The following is a 17,044-nucleotide window of genomic DNA, read 5'->3' on the forward strand; positions in this document are numbered from 1 at the left end:
TGTGTTTCATGTTTCTATGTTATTTATGTTTTAATTATAATGGATAATGTATTTTAGAGATTATGCAATGAATTTATTATTTATGATTTTCATAATATATTTGTTAAATTCCTCTCTATTATATATGTTTTTGTTGATCATAAAGAGGGAGAGAACAAATGAAAAGATATGATATGAATTTCATTGCAAAAAGGGAAGAAATGCGATCAACAACATATACATACATTTAGGGGGGATATATTTTTCTAAATGCATAAATTATTATATTTAGGGGGAGAGATATGTTTTTCTAAATGCATAAGTTATTATTAAACATGCAATTATTTTGACATTACTTAGATTGTTAAAATCTCTTATATATTGCATTACAAAAAATCGGGGGAGATGTTTTTTCATATCTAAGTTATATATTCATTCTCATTATCAAAAAGAGGGAGATTGTTGACCTTTAGGTCAAATATTCATGTTTTTTTATATTTTTATGATAATAATAAAATGAAAAATTGACTAATAATATGTCTTGTTAAGAATGAATTTTACACAAGTTTATTCAAAGAACACATCAACAAGCATGACAGATTTCATAAAAAAAATCAATCAAGCAATCCAAGAAAGAAGCAAAGTGAAGAGATAGATTAAGTATTGATTTTAAGTGCTCAATGTAAATTTTTATATCTTACTTGATAGCACAATTAAAATGAAATCACACATTACACTATACATACATTTAAAGGATTGATAAATCATATGATAGAATCTAAGATAAATGGTTCTAAGAATTCACATAGATTAAAATGTCAAAACTAGAATTTTACATTAACTGGTTGACCGTTTGGTATAACCAAATGAATCGATCAACTATTTATTCATTAGTGATAAACACATGAGAATTCTATAGGAACCGGTCAATAGATTGGCTTAACCAATCTAAATCGATTGACCATTTGAGTCATTAGTGGGATTTTAATGGCTATAAATGTCTAGTTTTATATATAAATATATAACTAAAAAGGGATTTCAGACATATATGATATACAAGTTATTATAAAAGTAAAAACACTACAAAATCATTAATCCTTGATTATAAACTAATTTATACTATTAAACCTTTATAATCTAGCACAATAGTATTTCATATCATTTTCACTACACATAAATACCTTCAAATCCTATAAGTGCTATCTTGTGAGATATAGAGATATTAGAACTTGCAATTTTATTATCCACTCTATTGAGAGAGTTAATTATGATAACAAAATTAGTCTTGTAAATCTTTGAGAATTAGGTAAAAACTCTAGGTATTTGTGAGGTAATTTCATCAAGAAAAAATCTTGAAAATGAAATATCTTCAAGTGGTGTAAAAATCTTGGTATTGGTGAGGTCATTTCATCAAGTGACTGTTGTACGTTTGAACTTGGACTAGTAAAGGAATACAATACTCAAGTATACATCGGCACTTAAAGTGTAGGTGTAGGCTTGTCAAACCACGTTAAAAATGAGTTTGCAAATTCTTTTCTTTTATCTCTTTACTTTATAACTTTAAATTTATTTGAAGTTATTTGCATTATTTGTCAATATTAGTGATATACCCAATTCACCCCCCTCTTAAGTGTTATAGTTGCCTTAATCCTTGAAAAATCTATTACCTTATCATTGCGAGTAAACCTAAACTAGGTCTATATAACCCTATAAAATCCCATTGAGTATGATTGGTGGCATTCGAGCTCATTTTGGACATATTCAAGGAAAATGAGTCAAAGCCCAAATTTGTCATTCACCATCCTCTTAGATCCAATATACATAATTTAAAAATAAGGATTAGGCTTTATTGTCAAGCCTAAGTTTCAAATCAGTGTCTTAGGTTTTGGTAGTTTTTTTCTCTTTAATAACAAAAATGCATATAGGAAAACTTTAGCAATAGTACAATAGGTACCCTTATCATTAAAAACAAGCATTAGTGCATCTTACCTTAGATGTGATGTTTTATGATGATCTTTGTCTACACTTTAACATAACCAACCCCTAACCGAGAATCTAGAAAGACTAGTTAACATTTTTAGTTACCATAAAACTAGGTGGTGACTCATGTTTTCTATTTTCCTTATCAATTTTAAATCAAGCTTGTTAAGATGTCCCTTATAACAATAGTAATCCTTTGGCCTTTTTTTTAACTCATGCATAAATCCTAAACCATAATCAATATCTAATTTGTGAACTCTCCTATGTCTTTAAGTTTAATTTTTTTTGTCAATTCAATTAGAGTTTCATAGTTAAATTAGATAAATCTCAAAGGATGGGCCTTAAGCCTTTTAACCACTATACATCAAAAACCATATCACATCCTCTTAGGTGGATCATCAAGGCATATCTATGGATCCCTTGTATTCCAAATATGAACCTTAAGCAACTACCTTCACTCTAGTTTATAGTCTCATATGTTATCCTCACCTTAATAGGCTTGTGCTCTTTAACATCAATTTTTACTTTCTTAACAACCATCAAATAGATGAAATTATAAGTGTTGCTAATGTATACCAGTGTTATAATGGACTAATTATTAATAATGTCTTAACCCTTATGGTCCTAGGATTAGGACTTCTAACTATAACATTTAGGGATATCTTAACCTCTTCAATAACAATATAAGGGTTTTAAAAAAAAAATCAGGTCTTCAATATCAGTTGAGCTTCCCCTTCCTCTTCTTCAAATAGAAATAATTGTGAGCTTCCACACTTGTGGCTCAATCAATTTCCATTACACTTGAAATACAAACTTTTTCCTTTTTCTCCTTTATCTTGATCGGTGTCAACTTCTGAATTGGTAGATTAGATTTTGAATCAACCTTGTGTTGGGCGGATGAAAAACCCTTCATTAGGATTTCACTAGTATCGAGCTTCCAATTTCGGTGAGTTATTGTGATATTTTCTTCCTACATCCTTGATAACCTCTAAATTATAACCAAATTCTAAATGTTTAACCTTTTAACCCCGATCTTGATTTACTCATTCAGCCCCCTTAAGAAACAAGCTTAAACAATATGCATCTAAAAAGTCTCTGACTCTATTTGAGATTTACTTAAATTGAGTCTTATAACTCTCTATTATAGAAACATATTATAGATTTATTAAAGCTTTCATAGGACCATTATATGTGGATTGCCCAAACTGATTCTGCAAAGTTTATACAAAATATTCTTAAGTGGTGATTTCTCCATCTTCTTTCATCTCTTAAAACCATATGACGACCATTCATTTCATGTGAAAACTTGTCATAAATAACCTATTTTGAGAAGGAGTACTGTGATAGATAAAGAATTGATTTGCTTAGTACACCCATTAACTAGGTCATCCCTATTGACTATGGAAAATCTAACTTCATTGCTCACAAATGAATTTGTTGGTCTCCTGCATGATCTACTCTAGCCTGGTGATGCCCATTAACTGAAGTTATTGGAGTGTGAGGAGGGAAGTCTACCATCCTTTTTTTTTACCTTCTCTATTTGGTCAACCTTATGGTTATATGTTGTAATTGTTGAAGAACTTTCAAAACCTTTTGTTGTGTATGTCAGTTTTGTTATTGTTCTTCCTATTATTGTTTCTTGCTAAAGATTGTTTTCAATAATTGTGACATCCTTGTTCCATCGGCCATGGTTTGTCAAGCTTTAATATCAAGTTGTAACAACCTTATATTATTAAGGACAAAACTAGATAATTTTATTGAATAAAAATGGAAGTGATTACAAGAAAATAAGAACTGGATTAAAAGAAATAATTTTTAATGAATCATTCGAGGTGACTCGATCCTCAAAGGACTAAAATCCATTTATAACATTTATGCATACCTAACAAACAATCTACTTAAATAACCCAAAGAAAATCTAAAAGATAGGGATTTTGAATTTTCAATCTGATTCTAACAAATTCATTCCCCCTCTATTGTCATTTTATTGAACTTGAAAACAATCCCAAGCACTGTCATTTCTTCCTAAGTGAATCCTAACTGCTTTCCACCTATAATTGATGTTTTATCATCTCCCGATTGATGGATCATACACTTTTGATTTTGCTTATGTCCATATAGCACTTTGGTCCTCTTCTGACAAATCAATTTTCTTTATCATAGAAGACTATTTACTATTTGTTTCCTTTATAAATAGGAAACCTAGGGACCATTACAAGAAATGAATATGTGGTAACAAAAATAGCATGTGCCAGAGACATATTCAATAGCTAGAAAAATCACATCACATTGTGATATATTCTAAGATTAGGGTACCAAAATATATATGTTTCTAAATTTTAATGAATTTGTTATATATATATATATATATATATATATATATATATATATATATATAGAGAGAGAGAGAGAGAGAGAGAGAGAGAGAGATAGGGAGTGGTGGGTAGATGATGATGATGATGATGATGATAGTGGGGGGCTAAGAACCATCAGCACAAAAAGGTTAGAGAAGTAAGAGAATGTATATGAAATTTTAAAAAAAATTGAAATAGCTAAAAACAGGATATGTATAAAAAATCCAAAAAGTTTAGGTGGTCACTAGAGATTAAGTCCACCTATAATCCTCTAGTTTCTCAAGTGTATCCAGAAGAAGAAGAATTTTAATAATGAGATGCTAATATAAAATATGTTATAAAGTAAATGATTCTTGCTAAAATTGACCAAGTAATGGGATTAACTCCTCTTGTTTTTGTCACCAACTAATGGGATAAATTTAAATATCATAAAAGTAATGTTTAGTAATTATCTTAAGACATAAGAAACATAAATAATAAGGACAAAAACGTGTTTGGTTGAAGAGATATAAACAAAAAAATAAAATAAATTTATCTCTATAATAATTTTAGAGTGAATTTTTATATTTTCAAAACAGAAAGTATAAAGAGATATGTTTCATATGTTTTTATTGTTTCTGTTTTTTTATCTTGAGATAATAATCAAACGCTATTAATGAATTATTTTTTCTTACTGACTCAATCTTCTTCTTTTTTGTTAATTTACGAAAAATATGGTTTTTGTTGCTAGCTAAGATTCTGTATATTTTTATAACACGGTGTATATTTTACTCCAATTATAAATTTAAAAATATTTAATTAATTAACATATACCACAGAAACTCTTTCTTGAAACTTTAGTTAAAAATAAACTACAATTTATAGTTTTTTAAACCATAAAATTTATCAACACGATACACATTAAGTAATAATGTACTTTTATCCCGTTTCGAAAAGTAGAAGAATTTGTAAGCATTGCATTCCAGTACATAAACACGGTACGGCTATTAAAAAATGAAATAGAAGTTCGATCATCATTGAACTAGGAATCCCAAATAGGACCGAAGGCTGCAATCCCTGCTGCTTTGCAGGAATTAACGACATCCCTGCTTCCTTCTGGATTGCTAGTAACAACGACAACTTCAGCGCCCCATTTTTTAGCAGCTTCAACACTCATTTCAGATACATTGGGCCGACCGAGCACTGCTGTATCATGCACAATCACTTTATCTTTAGGATGTCTGCTCATCATATCTTGAATTTCTTTGCCAAAGTTTTGTTCAATCCCTTTGGCCACCCAAAGTACACATACGTTGGCTCGACATGGCTGCAAAAGGAATGATAAGAAAACACAAATGCCAGAACCTGTTGCCACCAAAAGAACCCTATCATACATATTCACTAGGTATGGCAAACCAGCAAAGTGCACTTGCCTAACCCACAAATGGCTTGGCGGGTTTGAGACCAAGGACTTGGTGAAGTCACCAACAGCACCAGCAAGCATCATATGTTCCGTCTTCCCATCAGAAATAATACCGAAAGCGTGCCATTCAGATAATGGGGATGGGCTAATCCTTCCCAATATACCAGCTTTTACTCCTCCCTCAAATTTTATAATGGAGGCGTGGCTAGAAGGAGCAGATACTTTGACAGGAACTCTTCTCACTGTTATCCATGGGATTATAATTAGAATTGTGATTGCTGCTGTCATCCAAAACTCTTGTTGTTTTATAAGCCTGGAGCCTAGTTCATTACTATAGGATTTGGCTTTGGGGTCATATGAGGTAGTGAGAATGATAAAGGTCCAGAGGAGAGCTAGAGCTGTCCATCCAGTAAACCTGTGAAACCTTTCAAAGACATTGTGATGGAGATGGCGGACGAGAGGAAAAGCAGCCAGACAAGAGAGGCAGAGGAGGGAAAGAATAATAGAGGCCACTGCTATAATCTCTGACGATGTGTTTTCTCTGTTCTTAAGAGTAAGGACTAAGGCATATATGAGCCAAGCAACTGAAGAAATTCCACAACTGCTGTGTATGCCACCAAGACTTTGAAGCAGAGATGTGGTGGCGGTTTTTATTGGAAGAGGGATCCAAGACCTTCCAAAGACCTCGACTGCGAGCCAGAAAACAACTCGCAAAAAGGCCTCACTCCTGCAGAGTGTCAATGCAAGAATGTTGGCTATGGAGAAAAGGGTAGCTCTATTTCTTGCATATGGGAATTTCCCAGTTTCTGCAAGTACCAAACCAGTGATGTTCAGTGTCAAGCAGACGACAAAAAGTCGTTTGTATACCGTGAACAAACCTTGGTCCAGCAAAATAACTGACAATCTTGATTCTTGCTTTCGAGCAGGTTTTGGTGGCTGCTCTTTCTTAGTTGCGGATGGAAATGGAGTTAGTTTTTGCCCCTTTTGCTCCTCTTTTCCTTCTTCTAATGCTTCCAAAGAAATGTCATCTTCACCATCGAGATCTAGGTCACAGAAATGGCTACTAGCTCTACTAGTTGACCTGATGATGGAAGAAGGGAACACCTTGGAGGAGCTCCCTAGAGGCCAAGGAAACCAAATTCGTTTGCTGCCTTTTAGCTCATCATTGGATGGTGCAGTAATGGCAAATGGATTTTCATGAGGTTTGATTTCAAAGGCCACTCCTCGGCAGCTTGAAAACCTCACTGGACTTTGCATGTTTCTCAGGACTAGAAACGAAGGAACAGTTTTTTTTTTTTTTTTTGGTTACAACAAACAAGCAATTTGAAAGTAGAGAGAAGGCAGGAGATCTGTAAGAGAAGCTTGTGTAGTTGTGGCATGAAATGAAAAGGCAAGGTGGGCTAATTATAGTGTTCAAAGAGAACACGTACATGGGGCTTGATGCCACTATATTATCGAAGTAAATTCCTTTCATAAAAGCCAAGCTAGTTAGACTTCGTCAAACAGGCCGACCTGGCACTTGCTTGTCCTGCTAACCTTTTTTTTTTTTTCCATTGCTGGAAAATCAACAGTTTTGGCCCACTGAAGATTAGCAAAAAACACGGTTAGTATGTTGTTCTTGTGCATTTACTTTGAAATTTTAAGGGGGGCTCGTGAACAAGTATATCGAGTAAATTTCTATGTAATGATACTGTATATTTGTCTAGAAAAGAGAACAAAAAGAAGAGAAAATTCTCCAATAGAGATTTGACTTAGCGCAAGTCGAGGGGATTTTTGCTTGTGCGTGAACGTTTTCTACGAAATTGCTGCTTTCCTTCGATGTAGCCATCCTTATTGCGATTTATTGGAAACTGGCTGTGCGATCGGTCTTCATGACTGAATAATCATTGATCACTGCATCCACAATGCTTTCGATACCAAAATGTTCCTCGATAGCAGAAAGTCCAGATAATATATCTTCTGTGGTTTTACGTTAGCAAATTTGATGTCGAATATATATTGTTTGTGGAAAATCTCTACTTTCAAGTTCAAGCTCACATAACTTGTCCTGTATATTTCAGGCACAGATCAATTTATTTGTGTATATTATCATTTATTATACAACCTTGCACACATGTTCTTTTCTAGTGAAAACCGAGAAGATACATTAAAAAAAAAAAAGTAATTAACCATCTAGGAGATGGTTAAAAAAAACCTACTTTTCAGTGTTTGGTTATGTCATGAAAAATAAACTGAAAAATAATTTATTAATGTTTTATTTTTTTCAAGTTTATTAAAATAATGAGGAACAAATCTTACAAATTAAAAAGTTGAATGGGAATGAAATTGGAAAAAATATATATAATTTCATAAATTATCTCAAATAAAATAAATAATAATCAAAATAATAGAGATCAAATCTAAAAAATTAAAAGATGAAGAAATTAAAATAATAATAATTAACATTTCATAAATTATTTCAAATAAAATAAGTAACAATCAAAAGAATGAGGACCAAATTTAATAGATAAAAAAATTTAATTAAAAAATGATAAGGGAAAAGCAAATAACAATTATAAAAATGAGAACCAAAGTTAATATAAAAATTAAATTCTAATGGATAAAATTTAAAAACAAATATTCAAAACAATAATATGATATTTTTAATTTTTTTTCACAACTTTCGAAAAATATTTGCCACCCAAATAAAAGGAAAATATTTTCTTAGAAACCAAGCCAAATTTTTTTTAACTGGAAAGTAATTTTTATTGATCAATTTTTTTAATAACAAATAAACACATAAAAATTTAAAAAATAATTCTCAAAATCTACTTTTCAAAAAGATTCCACGTCGCACAATCTGCAACTTTGGTTCCCAAGTGTTTTTTTATTTAAAAATATATTAAAAAAAAATTTATTTTTTACCTAACATATTAAAATCATTTAAAAATATTAATTTAAAATTTAATTTAATTTTTTTAAAACTCAAAATTACACAATTCCTAAAACATGGTGGACAGAAGACTTGTGTTTTCTGACCGACCTGAACTAGATCAAAATGTTCAATGTTCTGGGTGCCTTGATTTTCTTCATGGGGATTAAAAATCAAGAACTTGAGTTGAGTCGGTCAGTAATGACTTTGAACATTGATTCTGGAAACATGGAAGATGCAATTAACTTTATTCTCTGCATCTCCCTTTCCTCGTCTGGACAGCTACAAGAACCCATGACCAAAGGTTCGAGAATCTAGACTTTGAATTTCATTTTATATTTGCTTTTAATCTTTAATTATTTATCACATATTTTGACGACTCATGCCAACTCAGCCTGTGACGATGAGGCTTGACGATGAGGGATTTCATTTGATGATTTAGCTCAATAAATTTTCATTCCTAATAATTCTTGTAGCGTTAGAAATCCCAGTTGTTTCTTTAGATTTTCTGAACTTGGTTTTTTTCTGTAAAATATTTCATGAAAAAAATGATACGAGTAAGGAAATTTAACAGTAAAAGAAGAAAAGGAAAAGAATATGATTTATTATTATACACAAAGAAATATCGAGTCGAAGGACAGAGTTAATGGTTTTATGCTAGATCGTCTTTTATCACAAGCAGAGCCTTCAAGGGCCATCTCCCCTGCAAGAACTTGAGATTAATGACTAGTATAGCAGTGAGTGAAGAGTACCCTCCCAGCGAGTCAATTCTTGAGTTGAGATCTAGTTGAGCCAGCGGAAGATTCGAGCTCTGGGAATATAATTTTTTATTGAACATTAGAACAGTAACTCAGCCCCTCAAAAGTTTCTGTTCAGACACCGCCACTGCCCACCGAGCTCTCTTCCTTTACCTGGTTTCTTCACGAAGAAGACGAATGATCCTGTTGTTGTCGATGCAAGTAGTGAGATCATGAAGCTTTTAGGGCTTAGTTCGTAGTTTGATTTTGTTTTTTTCTTTTTTGGGGTCTTGAAGGTGTTGCTGCTGGTGGATGAGATTTCGAGGTTGAAGATTATTATTATAATTGAATTTCTCGGCTATGGTGTTTGTTGGCGTCATTCTGTGTGAGGTAATTGTCTTCTTCTCTCTGTTTTTTTTTTTTTTTTTTTCAATCCTATTTTTCTGTTATTTTCCTTCTTTCACCATTAAAGTTTTTTTAAGAAAAAATAATTGTTTTTGCGCAGGTCACCTTTTTTTTTTTTAGTTTAACGTGGGTGTCTGGGTCAGCTTGCGCGCACCTCGACTAATCTCACGGGCCCTGAAGTTAATGACTATGTAAGCCTCCAGTGGCCATCATATGAGCAACCACAGGGCTCGAACTTGAAACCACAGAGGGAGTAAACCTCTTGATCCCAAGTTCTTACCACTGGGCCACCACCTAGTATAAACAAGTGATGTATAAAAAATTAAATACAGTTAATCGATTATGCTAGCAACTAAAATAACTGAAAGTTGGTTTAATTATTTATATAAATAATGAAAATGATTAATATATTTTTAATTGTTTAATATGCTCTTTGAGTTTTTATGTTTTTTTAATGTTTTTTTTTTTAATTTTATTCTTTAAAGTGGGATCTTGTTATTGAATTTTATAATTTATTATTAGGTTGATTGTAAATCAGTTTTATATTTTTTATAATAAAAAGATTAATTTGATCCAGTAAAGTTCATAACTTGAATCATGATTTTGACGAGCTAATTGGGTGAATTTAGCTTGTTTTTTTATTTTTTAAACTTATCTAATTAACAAAGTCACATCAAAATAATTCTTACTTGGTTTAATTTTAAATATGAGTTGGGTAAGGAGTCGAGTTAGGTGGTTTCAAAATTGATTTGTTAAGTTGTGTTTAATAATAATATTAAATAGCTTCGTATAATAATTATAAAAGGATATAATAATTCAAAAAAATATATAAAAATATTGAATAGAAATGATATAATGTATGAATAATTTTTTAGCTTTAATTCAAAATATTATGTACTTTTTTTATGATTTTAAAAATATTTTCAGTTCATAAAATTATATAAAATATTTTATGAATAATAATTCACTTACAATATTATCGAATAACTTCAACCATCACTATCTTATTAACGTCATTGTTGCAACCACCTCCATCTTCACCTCCACCTCAATAGTCACTACCACCCCAACACCATCACTTCACTATCATTGCCACCATCATGCCCACCCTTATCTTATAACTACCATAACTATCATGCCCACCCTCATCCACAACTAATACATGGAGGAGAAATGATCTCCAATTTAGAATCGGGAAAAAAAAAAGGGAGATTTTTCTTCTCTTTGAATGAGAAGTGGCCTCTAGATTTTTTTTTCTTCCCACATTTCTATTTTAAGCTTGAAATTTCTTGGGTTAAGATAAAAAAAAAATTAAGTACATGAACATATTAATTAATCAATACTTCACACACTAAATAATTATTTATTTATAAATCTTGAATTTTAGAACATTATGAGTGTTTTATAGGATTGATGAGCAAACCTTTAACAATATCATTTTTCGAACTCCCTTTTTCATATGAATCATCATTCATAGAGGGCTCCTAGATTTTTCTAGTTAAGTAATAACCTATTTTACCTCGTCCTGCGGCAAAGGTCTCAACAACTCGTGACCGAAGAGACTAATGCATATCTCCCGTTGTGAGCACTAAATATTGTGCTTGGTCCAGGTGATGTATAAGAGTCTTTGGACATGTCTAATAGCTAAACCAAAATCAAGCAGGCAGCTGGACAATGAAATGAAACAACACATAGCGTCAGCCAAACAAAAAATAGCAAGCCATGTGATTGCTTTGGATATCATGACAACAGCAGTATAATCAACACAACAATGGTAAACTCTTAAGGATTTCTCTGGAAGAACAAGAAACACGGCTACAATAGAGAGAAACAACAACGATGGGTGAAAAACAGCTACCAGCGCCTTCAGCAGCAACGATACAATTGAGGAAAAACAACACGAGTTGGAGAAGAAATAGCAGCAATATTTAAGCAAACATCACCAATCAACCATAGTAACACAACAATGGTGGAAGGAAAAAGAAAAGGTAATATCTGAAGCAATTCCGCAGCTATCTAAGGAATGAGGGCGGTCTAGACAGCACTAGTCAGAGACCAAAAGCAACGCCAGCTAGTCAAGAGATTAATAATGGCAGCGGTAGCCACCAAATGATGACACCAAACTAGCTTTGATACCAAGTGAAATTAGGGTAAAAGTCTTGTTTTTCTTACCTGAAGGCCTTTAATATCGTTTCAATATAGTACTTACCTAGCTAGCTACATTAGTAAAATAATCTCAATCCCTGCAATATGGCATGATCCTCTGAATACAAGGAAACTACAATCAATTATATTATCACGAAATTATAATTTCGTGAGTCATCCTAACATAATCATCAAAGTTTAAACTATTGTTTTTAATTTTTAGAGTCCAAATTATAATTTTATATGATGAAATTAATAGAGGGGAGAAATAAAAACCTCAGTCTATAAGAAACTTACGAGGCCTTAAAACTGATCATAGCTATTCTAAAATCGCACTGCCCTGTGCATTATGGAGTGTGGAACTAGTTTCAATGAATTGGCTACGATCTTCAGTCGGCACCGAGGATTACACATGTTCTTTATCAAACACAATAATTAAAAACAAATTAATTATGCTCATAGAAACAAACACATAGAGCAATTAATGCTATGACATCATAATTGATCTGCCGATTCCCCAATGCCTCAAGCTGAGTTTTACCGTTATTGGCACTTTATTAGCACACCCTTATAATCAATTTTAAATAATTAACGGCATATAAATCTTGCAAACACAGTAAGGTTTGATGTTTTTAACCATCTTTTTTATTCTTCAGGTATAAAATCCTCTTCCAGGTCCATCAACTTCCAGGAACCATCTGCTTGCTGCACCATGCCCTTGTTTTCTTGGACCCGCCATGATGCTGGTACAAGATACTCATCCTTTAAGCTATCAATAGTCTTGTTAAGAAGAGCAATATCGCGGTTGACCTCTAATTTAAACCCTCCTTTCGGCCCTTGTGTTCCTGCCACTCCATGCAGGTAACCTTCTAAATTATGCCAACTTGATAGATTTCCAGGGCTCTTCAAGTACTTAGACTTGGTGGTATCAATTACCAATTCTTCTCCTACATCCGCATAACCTATCAATGGATAGTTAGGAACAACGTCTCGAACGTTGTGAATGCGTAATGCTCTAAGATCCTTATATCCGGAGAAAACCCTCTTGAAGTTCGAGTCCCCGACGCGAGGGCTGGCAAAGAGCATGGCTGTGACGGGACAGCGTTTGTTTTTCTGCGACTGGTTAAATCCATTAGCAACTATATCCACTGCATTCAGAGTTGCAACTGCAGCTCCTAAGCTGTGGCCGACTATGGTTATGCTGATTTCTTCATTTGTGTATTTATCCACCAGTCTCCTTACCTCGTTAAGAACCTAACGAGTAAGAACAACCAGAATTATCAAACGCTCATGATATTGCTATGCCAGAGTTTTTTAACAAAAGGAAAAAACATTGTTTTAAGAGATATTTTTTAGATCAATACCATTTAATTTCCTAAATGCATTCCATGTATATTAAAATATACATCTATAGATAATAACCGTGCTGCTGAAAATTCATAGACTGATAGCACAAATATTTTAGATACTATATTACCTGGTCTCTAGCACTATTCTTGTTGTATTGTGAACGCGAGTCGTCAGAGGTGTAGATTGAGTACCAACCTTGGTGCACCTTAGGATCACCGGACTCGCCAAGAATTTTTGAAGCTGAGACAAAATTAAATTCAAAATCATTAACCCACTCTAAGGTCCGTATCGTACCTCTCCAAGCAATGACAATATCCCTCCGCCCTAACGTGGTCTTCCCTTCATCGGTAGCCACCGCAACGAACCCTATCCAATTGGATTCCTTGCTCCATGCCTCCCTCGATAATGACTTTACGATGAATGCTTCAGGGAGCTGAACCTGTGATGTTGCATACAAGAATTTGGTAACACGGTACTTGAATGGATTGCCTTTCTCTAAATGAACCTTGGTAAAAAAGTCATCCTTTGCATACAGGCTGCTTCCTGCATACTTGGATGCCTTCTGCGCGTTGAAACTGTCATAGGTAGCCTGAGCCATTTCTCCGTAATGAATGATGTATCTCCGGAGATCATTATCAAGAGGATCCAGGAGGTCCTTCCAATGGTTTTCTCCACTTAGATGTTTCCATCTTTTATCTATGCTACCCACCAATATTGTTTTCTTCTTGCCAAACCACCTTTTGAGGATAGCTAGTTTCTGCATTCTTTAAATATATGCAGTTGCAGATGAGAAAACCTTGACTCCTTCGAGCAAATAACTACTATCAATATCTGAAATCGCCTTGTCTCCGTAATCATAAAACTAATTCCCTCAACTAATTATATTACAATGGATCATAAACTAGTACAGGACTGTGGTCGACCAAGAGATAATTCATCTATTACAGATAATCTTAACACGTAAAGTATCCCCTTGACCTGACTATGCCACTTTGAAATCTCTAATAGATGGACAAGTGTGCTGTTTGATCTATTCCGATCAGAGAGTTTTAAGTTTAGCTGCGCTGTCCATGCGAGCTGGCAACATTTTTCCAGCCATTTTTAATGGAGTGTGACAGAAGAAAAAGATTCTGGAATGATTAATTACTAATATATAATCATGACACATTATTTTTTGGTGGGTCGAACTTATCTAATATATGATTAATGTTTCTTTCATCTTATTGATCCGACACTAACTCTAATGTTATAACAGGTGGCTTGTCAACGTCTACCATCTGGAAGTAACTGTAATAATTTAAGTGTTTTTGTTAATTATAACATCATTAGAATCTTAAGCTTATTCGCAAAATATCCCTGACTGTGATATATTGAATGCGATAAGTATGACCTTCAAGCATGTGAAGATGATCATCTGCTTCTTTCTTGACTTGGAAGTTATTGCCCCTTTAGGTACAAGTAATGTCGGAAAATCCAAGAGGGTGCGCCTACACCAATTACATCGCAGAAATAAGACCATCAATCCAAAGTTTATTTCCTATCAGTATTTAGAAATCATATTCACCGAGGTTTTCTTCGAACACTAAACAATTTATTTTCATTTTTTTCGCAAGTTGAAGGAACAAAATGCTCAGGCTCAAACCAAAAGGCTATAGAATTAAGAGCATATGCTTGGGAATTTATCGTAATCATGCATGTGACCATTGTTGCTGAAACTAATTAAAACGTTTACTTCTTACTCCATTTTTACTTTATTTACTTTGAATTTGTACTTCTAAAATCACCCATCATAGAAGACAAATCTTTGCCTACCGACTTCTTGTCTTGCTCATGTGCCGTTAACACACGAAAACGAACAAGCCTTTGCTTCCAAGTTACTTGTAAAAATGAACATATATGCTGACATGATCAGTGCTCTAAGTTGCTTTTCACTTTAAGAAAGCAAATATTGGGAAATAGTTGGATACTTTGCCAACGCTTTCAGCTTGGGTGATATATATTTGGAAACCAGCATAAGTAATCCGCGAAATGCTTTTAATTTTGAACTCCTTTATTTCGTGTAACGTTAAGTCTAGGTACTTTATTCCTTAGATGATATTCCTAACTCTTCATACCCAAAAACAGCCAAAGCTTGCTTTATTGGCGAATCTGATTCTTTTTTAAAAAAATAAACTCAAGGATATATTCAAGATACTATAAATAATTTCTTTATTAGTTTGAAAAACCGGAAACTGTAAAAAGGGAAATCAGATTTATTAATCATTGAGCCCGCGGCCCAAGCTAGATTTTGGTTAAAAGATCAGCATCGGGCCTCTAGGACTATTTTCATGTAGTTTTCGGCCTAGACTTCGGCGTCCAGTAAATCCCAGCTGATTGGTACTGGGTCAGTTTTTGACCCATCGTTTGAGTTTAACTAGTTTCAGCTGGTTTCGATCATGTCTCTTGTGGGTTCTAATCTTTAATTTCAGTTCAAACTGGTTAGATGGTGATATTAAGGGTCTAATCCGGATTAAATGACATTAAATTTAAGTATTTGCCTATGTTAATGAAGATAGTTTCCTTCTCAATTCTTAGACCACACGATCTCCTTTGGAACGTTTTTGTTTTTTCTTTTTCTTTTTCCTGTTCTAAATATTTTTGAAGCACTGTCTAATGAGGAGAATAAGATTTTCTAGCCAATGTTCCAGCTCCGAAGGTGCCAATATTTTTTAGTAGTTAAAATTAGAAACAATTTGAAAGAGTTATCCTCATGATGACAAAAGATTAAGACGATGGGATTTAGAAGACAAACTCAGTTGACCTAGTGATCTTCTGATAAAAAAAAAAAAAAACATATTAAAGTAGAGGGAAATGATTCGCCTTTTTCAAACCCATGAACAACCTCAAGAAATACAATAGTCGATCAAATTATTGCTAGCAACTTCATACCGCTAATCTTTCACTAGTGATCAATACAGTATCTGAGACCGTGACCCTGCCCGGCCCCTCGCAGAAAGCTCACGGGAACAGCAGGGCTCAGTCACGGCCTTCACAGGGACAAATCAATTCGACGCCTAAAACTACAACAATTCCTCCGCACAACCACCGACCATGCTTTAGTTCTATCGTTGTCTCTCATATGCACACAAAGAAGTCATGAAAATCCAGCTAATACAGATATATATGAGAGCCTACAGGCTATGTGTATCATTTACCAATCCACCATCCTCACCAATAATTGCTAGCCAAGTATCATCTTCATGCCACCACAAATGTTCTGTGAAACGGGAAAGAAAGCAACACTTGAACCCTCGAAGCGTTGTCACTCCAGCCCAAGAGTTTGATTGATGTTGTGGGTTTCTGTAACGCTGTCTGTCCGAACTTTCTCCACCTAAATAAGGAGTGTTTGGGAGCATAATAATAATTATAGTTTAATATTTTTAAAATATATATATATTAAAATTATGTTTGGAAGGGGTAAAGGTTGTAATTCAAATTATTTTTTTTTTGTTTAGAATAATATTAAAATAATATTTTTATGAGAAAACACATTATTTTCTTTTAAATTTAATTTATTTAAAAAAAAACTCACCAGATACACATTAGCCAGTTATTACTGGGGAGCACTAGTGATGCAATGATTTTTTTTATTATTATTATTATTTTAATTATAGTGTTCGAATCAATTTATATGTATCTTGACTAATTCTTCAAGACTCTGAAATTAATAATTATGTAAAATTTCAATTACCCTAAGATTATTTTTTTATTATTATTAGAATTAGGAGTGCTGCAATAACTT

At 33.2% G+C, this 17,044-nt stretch overlaps 2 protein-coding genes across 2 annotated transcripts; both read right to left on the reverse strand.

Moving 5' to 3' along the window:
- Positions 1-5,249: 5,249 nt before the first annotated feature.
- Positions 5,250-7,291, reverse strand: LOC7455919 (adenylate-forming reductase 03009). Its single transcript, XM_002316800.4, has one exon. The coding sequence runs from the start codon at positions 6,970-6,972 to the stop codon at positions 5,335-5,337; it is 1,638 nt and encodes a 545-aa protein (XP_002316836.3). The 5' UTR covers positions 6,973-7,291; the 3' UTR covers positions 5,250-5,334.
- A 4,985-nt stretch (positions 7,292-12,276) lies between these two features.
- On the reverse strand, positions 12,277-14,414 carry LOC7472317 (phospholipase A1-IIgamma). The gene is made up of 2 exons (XM_002316799.4): positions 13,391-14,414; positions 12,277-13,167 (listed from the first exon to the last, which is right to left on the reverse strand). Exons 1-2 carry the CDS (start codon positions 14,024-14,026, stop codon positions 12,559-12,561), a joined length of 1,245 nt encoding a protein of 414 aa, XP_002316835.3. The 5' UTR covers positions 14,027-14,414; the 3' UTR covers positions 12,277-12,558.
- Positions 14,415-17,044: the final 2,630 nt, after the last annotated feature.

Source organism: Populus trichocarpa, chromosome 11 (assembly GCF_000002775.5).
Source record: "Populus trichocarpa isolate Nisqually-1 chromosome 11, P.trichocarpa_v4.1, whole genome shotgun sequence".
Taxonomy (NCBI): Eukaryota; Viridiplantae; Streptophyta; class Magnoliopsida; order Malpighiales; family Salicaceae; genus Populus; species Populus trichocarpa.

Excerpts from the sequence above, each read along its gene's own strand:
- LOC7455919 (XM_002316800.4), bottom strand. The coding sequence starts at position 6,972 with ATGCAAAGTCCAGTGAGGTTTTCAAGCTGCCGAGGAGTGGCCTTTGAA.
- LOC7472317 (XM_002316799.4), bottom strand. The coding sequence starts at position 14,026 with ATGCAGAAACTAGCTATCCTCAAAAGGTGGTTTGGCAAGAAGAAAACA. Across the intron at positions 13,168-13,390 it reads AGAATAGTGCTAGAGACCAG|GTTCTTAACGAGGTAAGGAG; the intron begins GTAATATAGTAT and ends CTTACTCGTTAG.